We start from the raw sequence: 7,780 nt of genomic DNA, 5'->3' as shown, positions 1-7,780 counted from the left end.
GCCAGCACCCCCTGCTGGCTACCAGAATTCTCATGATATTCTGAAACATCACGTCCACTTTGCTTCTGACGCAGCAGCCCAACTTCATCAGATACCGGGGCACACTCGATAAGGAAATCTATTACCGCATCTTCGCGCCGTGCAGCCTTCCACGCTCCCCGTGCGTAGCGCCCCTCCCACCCAGCCTCCTCCTGCTCTATGGTCGCCCACGCCAAGTCATTTCATCCATTCCAGAGCCAAAGCAGAGCCCTTCCCTGACCTAGGAGTGCCTCCGTCCGCCGAGAAAACAGAGGACCCCTTCACATCTCTGGAATTCCTCGGCGTCACACTGGACACAAAACAGCTGCAAGCTTCTCTTTCAGTCATGAAGCTCAATCAAATCAGCTTCCGAATTCGAACGTCCTCACCCCTTAGTGCACCAAACTCCAACTTCTTTTTCTCTTAGGCCACCTCCACTTCGCCACGCATATCATTCCCCAGGAGCAAGCTTCATCTCCCACTTGCTATCCATCGTTGCTTCTGTTCCATCCCTGCTGGACATCTCACAATCCCAGTCAGGCCGAACTCCGTCCGTGGCTCAACCTCCCCTCAATCTGGAATGGAATTACCTTCTTTTACGCTGACCATCTGACTCACCCTCACGACATTAACTCGTATACCAATGCTGCTCCATCTGCCGTTTTTTGGGGGGGGTTCTACGATGGAAGATGGTTGGCAACAGAATGGCCCTAGAGCTCGCTAGCAAGTGCTAGATAACATCCCACATTATACATATATACCTTTTATTGTTTGTGTTCTGTGTTTACAACATCTATTGCACGTCTGTCCGTCCTGGGGAGGGATCCCTCCTCCGTTGCTCCCCTGAGGTTTGTTCCTATTTTTCTCCCCGTTAAAGGGGTTTTTTAGGGAGTTGTTCCTCATCTGATGTGAGGGTCTAAGGACAGAGGATGTTGTAATTTCTGTAAAGCCCTTTGAGACAAATTCGTAATTTGTGATTCTGGGCTATACAATAAATAAAACTGAATTGAATTGAAAATTGAATCCCCAACGCTCTTCGAAATATACCCCATTGTAGTCGCTGCCATCCTTCGGGGACATGAATGGTTTTGCAAGTCTATCCTCCTCTACTCCGATAACCTGGCATTCATTACATCATCAACAAAGGTCGTTCCAATTCCTTATCCATCATGCCGTTCATGCGTCGTCGAAGCTGGCACTCACCAGTACATTCTCCGAGCTGCTCACGTCTCTGGTCACATCAATGCCATTGCACATTCGCTCCCGCTTCTCGTTCAAGAAGTTCAGGGTAGTTGAGTTATGCAGTCAACTACCCAACAATGGTCCCTCCATATTCGGCTCCATCGTTCAATCGTAGACTGCGCCTTAATACCGCTGATCATCTAATCCAACTCCACTCAATTCCGTCTCAAGTAATGAAACTTTTGGGGGTTCGTCGTTCCCGGGAGCTACGGCAGATTCCCTAAGAAGCTTCCCCACACGCAGCCGCACTACAAGACTATCAATCAAGTTCAGTTCACTTCGCAATAAATCGTTCAAACGTACCTTGTTGTTGGTATGGTCCTTGCTTGTGAATTAGTCTTTATGAATTGCCTAGGCCATTGATTTAATTAATTTGTCAATTTGTTTGCATCTGTACACTGAAGTGAACATTTAATAAATCAACACATCTGTGAAAACTGTCGTCTTTATTTCAGAGGTAAATTGATAATCGCCTGAAAAGGTGATTAGCAAAAGCCACCGAAAGGTGGGGTTGAAATTACATAACTGTTCAGCCTTAATGTGACTGCTTACTGTTACTTTTGCTGCTTAGCCACATTAATTGGAGCTGACACACCCCCAGCTGAAATAAAACATCTGCCGGTGAGTTTATGAAAAGACAGATGTTTGTTGTGGTGCCGACACTGGAAAGCAGTAGCCTGTATTTAAATATAACTGTTCATATAAGTTGGTTGTAGATAAAGATCAGCTGTGCTGCTGAGTCGCTGTCACGGCACCTGTTAGATTAAAAATGACTGAGAAGTCGGCAAGTATAACTATCGGTCCATGCAAAAAATAGTTTTTCCAGTGGATATCCTAGTAACAACATGACTGAGCTAGCAAATGAATAATTTAGTCTAACGTCTAGATAGATAACATTTTCAATTTTCAGAGAGAGGTACCTATTTGGCTATGCGCATCCACACTGAAGACTGCTTATTCCGTCAGCTTCGTGAACACTGGTTGAGGCCGATTTATTTAATAAATGGATGCTACCACGCCCACAAGGCAGCATTTATACATGTTTATTTTATTTACTCAGACATGGATAACACATGAAAGCAGTCTACCACCAAGATAACGATGACTGTGAAAAAAGTTCTCTCCTCGATTAAACAGGGGTATATTGATGCACTTTATATGAATGATTTTATGTGTCCCCTTTTAACCTAATTACTCGGGTACTCGAGTAGGCCCAGGCTAGGTTACTCAGTTATAAAATTAATCGAAATGCTATGCGATTTAAGCCCTGGCTGATCCTGTTTACCCAGCCACGGACCTCACTGCGCGTTAATTCATGATATACACTACCAGTCAAAGGTTTTGATACACCTTCTCATTTAATGTTTTTTTCCCCATGACTATTTACATTGTAGATTCTCACTGAAGGCATCAAAACTATGAATGGACACGTGGAATTATGTAGTAAACAAAAGTGTGAAATAACTCAGAACATGTTTTATAAATTATTTGAGATTCTTCAAAATAGCCACCCTTTGCTTTTGATTACTGCTTTGCACACTCTTGGCATTCTCTCAATGAGCTTCATGAGGTAGTCACCTGAAATGGTTTTCCAGCAGTCTTGAAGGAGTTCCCAGAGATGCTGAGCACTTGTTGGCCCTTTTGCCTTCACTCTGCGGTCCATCTCATCCCTAACCATCTGGATTGGGTTTAGGTCAGGTGACTGTGGAGGCCAGGTCATCTGCCACAGAATAAATCCCCAACAGTGTCACCAGCAAAGCACCCCCACACCATCACACCTTCTCCTCCATGCTTCACGGTGGGAACCATGCATGTAGAGACCGTCCGTTCACCTTTTCTGTGTCGCACAAAGACACGACGGGTGGAACCAGAGATCTCAAATTTGGACTCATCAGACCAAAGCACAGATTTCTGCTTTGTTTGGGCCATAACTGGAGATAATATTAGCTATTGTTTGAAGATGAAAATGAGATGTAACAGTTCATTTTTTTGTCATAAACTTCAATTCATGTTGTAAATAAGAGCTAAACACACACTGCCTCTTTAAGAGCGCTCCTCTTCCTGGAGTGAATCAGCAGCTGAACCCCTCCCGCTTCTGTCTGATCTCAAACATTACCAGTTCTGTTCTGCCCAGATATTTCCTGTTTCTCAGATCGGACAGTTTAAAGATGAGTGGAAACAACACAGTGTGAAGGACAAGAGCCCACAAGCCCATTTACAGCAGATCAGTGAGTGACTGTGAGGAAAAGCTGCTGTTTGCTTTGGATTGGAGCACAACTCTCATCTGTTGATAGAAAGTGAAACTAGCAGACGTTCACTGTGACTGAGAGGGGAAATGGCTCAGCGAGGAATTCAGCCTGACTCGGCAAAGTTTTGCTGTTCCATCTGTCTGGATCTGCTGAAGGATCCGGTGACTATTCCCTGTGGACACAGCTACTGCATGAGCTGTATTAAAGACTGCTGGGATGGAGAGGAGCACAAGGAAATCTACAGCTGCCCGCAGTGCAGACAAACCTTCACACCGAGGCCTGTCCTGGTGAAAAGCACCATGTTAGCAGACATAGTGGAGGAAATGAAGAAGATGGGACTCCAAGCTGCTCCTCCTGATCTCTGCTATGCTGGACCTGGAGATGTGGCCTGTGATTTCTGCACTACCAGAAAGCGAAAAGCCCTCAAGTCCTGTCTGGCGTGTCTGGCCTCTTACTGTGAGCACCACCTCCAGCCTCACTACGATTCAGCTCCATTTAAGAAACACAAGCTGGTGGAAGCCACCGTGAAGCTTCAGGAGAACATCTGCTCTCGTCACGATGAGGTGATGAAGATTTTCTGCCACACTGATCAGCAGTGTATCTGTTCTCTCTGCTCCATGGATGAACATGAAGGCCACCGCAAAGTCTCAGCTGCAGCAGAAAGGACCGAGAGGCAGGAAGAGCTCGGGCTGAGTCGGCAAAAAATCCAGCAGAGAATCCAGGACACAGAGAAAGACGTGAAGGTGCTTCAGCAGGAGGTGGAGGCCATCAGTCACTCCGCTGATAAAGCAGTGGAGGACAGTGAGGAGATCTTCACTGAGCTGATCCGTTTGGTTGAGAAAAGAAGGTCTGATGTGAAGCAGCAGATCAGATCCCAGCAGGAAGAGGAAGTGAGTCGGGCTGAAGAAGTTCAGGAGAAGCTGAAGCAGGAGATCGCTGAGCTGAGGAGGAAAGACGCTGAGCTGGAGCAGCTCTCACACACACAGGATCACATCCATTTTTTACAGAATTACCCCTCGCTCTCATGTCTCAGTGAATCTACACACTCACCCAGCACCAACATCCGTGTTCTGAGCTACTTTGAGGATGTGACTGCAGCTGTGTCAGAGCTGAGAGACAAACTACAGGAGCTTCTTAGTGAGGAATGGTCCAAGATCTCACTGACAGTGACTGAAGTGGATGTTCTCCTGCCACAACCAGAGCCCAAGACCAGAGCTGAGTTCTTACAATATTCATGTCACATCACACTGGATCCAAACACAGCACACACACGTCTGTCATTATCTGAGGGGAACAGAAAAGCAACATTTATGGGAGAAAAACACTCATATCCCAGTCACCCAGACAGATTTACTGGATGGGAGCAGGTCCTGAGCAGAGAGAGTCTGACTGGACGTTGTTACTGGGAGGTGGAGTGGAAGGGGTTAGTTTATATAGCAGTCTCATATCAGGATATCAGCAGAACAGGGAACGGATATGCATGTGGATTTGGATACAATGACAAATCTTGGTCACTGGATTGTAACTTCATGAACTGGTACTTCAGACACAACAAAATCCAAACTGACATCCCGCTCCCTGTGTCCTCCAGAGTGGGAGTGTACCTGAATCACAGAGCAGGTATTCTGTCCTTCTACAGCGTCTCTGAAACCATGACTCTCCTCCACAGAGTCCAGACCACGTTCACTCAGCCTCTCCATGCTGGACTTGCGGTTTGCTATAACGGAACCATTGCAGAGTTTTGTGAGCTCAAGTAGACGGGAGGGATTAAAGCAGTTCTGTCGTCTATTTCTAGAACATCTGTGTTGGTCAGCTCTTGTTTCTGTTCTTTTGTTTTTTTAATTCAAGAACTGCACACATGTCTTCATCTTAAAATGATTGTTCTGCAAAATATTTTGTTGCATTTTTATTTTGCTGCTAAAAGCTCATTGCTGTGGTTTCTCAGTCCTGCACTTCCCAGACGTCACCTGTGGCACATTTTGTTCTTGGTCTGTTCAGCCGTGGTGGATAAGGGTTGAACTCCATCAGTCGACAGTAGAGAGAAGCCAAATGAACTGCACCTCACAGGGAAATGTAAAAAAATATCACTGATTAAACTGTTGAAGAGGCTCTTTATGTTTCTTAACTTCACTCAATATTTACTGTAACATGTTTTTGCTCTTCCTGGTTTGCTGCTTAATGGAGTCAGAAGTGTGTTTGCACTCGTCCTTCTTTGTTTGTTGATATTGTTTCCAGGACTTTGTAACTATGATTTTTTTTTAAAATGCACTGCAAATGACATGATTCTTCTTCTTCTTGTCAGTGGGAAATGATTCATGTGTTCCTCCACAGTGTTTACATGCTGGTTTAACCGGTCGAGTGTGAGAATCACGTGACTGCTGAAATAAAAAAAAGCCTGTTATGGGATTTTATTGATTAGGTGTGTCAACCAAGTGAATGTTTATGAAAATGTATACAAAATATTTCCCCATGTACCCATTTCCCTCAGCTGTTTGGTCTTTCCTTCAGTCTTTACTTGCAACTTCAGCATCTCAACAGGGATTAACCACTGAACCATAACATCAAACATCGACACTTTGAGCCCTCTGTAGGTTTGCATGGTAAATAAGTACCAAGGTTAGAAATGTCACTTTTAGCTGCTTATCCTGGAGACGTGACCCTCCACACAGCTCCTGGATCTTGCCTTTCAAAAAAATGCACAAGTAAAGCACCACACTACCAAACATCCATTGGCATTCACCTACCTATGTCAATCGTCAGTTTATTGCCAAAAATTAGTTTGCATATTGTCTCAGATATGGAGTTCATGCATACATAGTCTTCATCTCAAAAAACACGTGGATATCAGTGATCGCCTCAAAAATATGTTTTAGTGTGTAGTGCCTTTAAGCTAGAAGAGCCTGCAGGCTGAAACAGGTGGACGACTGCCAATAAACTTTAACTGGAATACTGAGCAGCGGGACTCTGGCTGCACGTGGCTGCTGAACAAACCACCGCAGGGAATCCAAACACACACCGAGAGCTATCTGATCTTCCCTCGTGTGTGTTGGATCATGTGCTGCGAAAACAAATGCACAATAGGCCACCGTCCTCTGTAATGTCTCATCATTACAGCGAGTTCACACCTCGTACAGCCGCTGGGTTTGTTTCTGGCATCAAGGACTGGACCGACTGTGTCCAACAGTAAAACAGCAGGCTTACACAGCACTCACATCAACTACGAAGAAACCAAATACCTGTCACTGTTTTATGCTCGTTTATTACGATCACAAATTTCATTTTGACACAAAGGTCATTTATTCATGTCTTCACTTTCTTGGGAAATTAAATGTGTTATGAGGTGATGATGCTGCTATTTTGGTCATGAGGAATAAGCAATAAGTGGTTGTGTCTCCTCTATTATGTTGTGTAACCTGTGAATTACTATTGTAAGGGTCATCCCTGATTAAATAAAAGTCTGAATGAATGAACAAATAATACTAAAACATGTAAAATGGCTGCTGCTCCACTTTGATTGCAGACTTTTATGTAAAGTAAAACCATGTCAGCTTGGCCTGATTATGAAAACTGAAATGGAGAAAGTGTAAAGAAGGGTTAGTTTGACTGAAAATTTCTTTAAAAAATAAAAATGTTGGTGGGATAGTGCAGGCAGACATATCCTTGTATGTAGCCAGTGAGTGAATTCTCAGGCAAATATTGAGACTTCTCTTGTTGTATAAAGTTCGTCCTCTGTGTGTGACCAAACTGTGTCCTGTATGTCAGATACTGATGTGTTTGCTGAGTAAAATGTTAGATTTAACAAAAGGGAGGAGTATTGCTATTGTTATTATCCAGGGAGGAATCACTGAATTGCACATTGAGTCTGTAGCAGTTAGTGTACAATCAGATCAAGCCTGCCTTCAGATTAAGGGAACATTAGGTGTAATTGTCTCATCACCATGGCAATGGCGGCACATATGCATGCAGCAGCTGGTGGCTCCTTCAATTTCAGCAAAAAGTGGAACGATTCTCCAGTTTTTATTGCTGAGAATCGTGTCACTTGTGGGTGTATTACTTATGACAGTAATACACTTGTCAATATCGGAAGAGGAAGTGCAAAAACTGCCTTGAGTGCCGCGGACCAAACAGACCTCAGAACTGTTCTGCCAAGATTCCACCAGCACGTCCACATCCCCACCAGAGGAAACAACACACTGGACCATGTCTACACCAATGTTCCTGGCAGCTACAGAGCCCTCTCTCGTCCTCATTTTGGTCAGTCAGACCACATC

General features: G+C 44.5%; 1 protein-coding gene across 3 annotated transcripts; it reads left to right on the top strand.

Annotated features, from left to right (window-relative positions):
- The first annotated feature begins 3,417 nt into the window (after window positions 1–3,417).
- On the top strand, window positions 3,418–6,624 carry LOC115362481 (tripartite motif-containing protein 16-like). Of its 3 annotated transcripts, none has more exons than XM_030056422.1 (2): window positions 3,418–5,217; window positions 6,347–6,624. In XM_030056422.1, the coding sequence occupies exons 1-2, from the start codon at window positions 3,596–3,598 to the stop codon at window positions 6,387–6,389; spliced, it is 1,665 nt and encodes a 554-aa protein (XP_029912282.1). In that variant the 5' UTR covers window positions 3,418–3,595; the 3' UTR covers window positions 6,390–6,624. The 3 variants fall into 3 exon arrangements, with proteins under 3 accessions (XP_029912282.1, XP_029912283.1, XP_029912281.1); XM_030056423.1 differs by lacking the exon at window positions 6,347–6,624 and having other exon boundaries at window positions 3,418–4,061; window positions 4,143–5,311; XM_030056421.1 differs by lacking the exon at window positions 6,347–6,624 and having other exon boundaries at window positions 3,418–5,311.
- Window positions 6,625–7,780: the final 1,156 nt, after the last annotated feature.

This window comes from Myripristis murdjan, chromosome 7, assembly GCF_902150065.1.
Source record: "Myripristis murdjan chromosome 7, fMyrMur1.1, whole genome shotgun sequence".
NCBI lineage: Eukaryota > Metazoa > Chordata > Actinopteri > Holocentriformes > Holocentridae > Myripristis > Myripristis murdjan.
Note: the sequence above shows the minus strand (reverse complement) of the source record. Positions and strands in the feature narration are given on the sequence as shown.

What these genes read in the sequence shown, in the direction of transcription:
- LOC115362481 (XM_030056421.1), top strand. Translation starts at nt 3,596, where the DNA reads ATGGCTCAGCGAGGAATTCAGCCTGACTCGGCAAAGTTTTGCTGTTCC.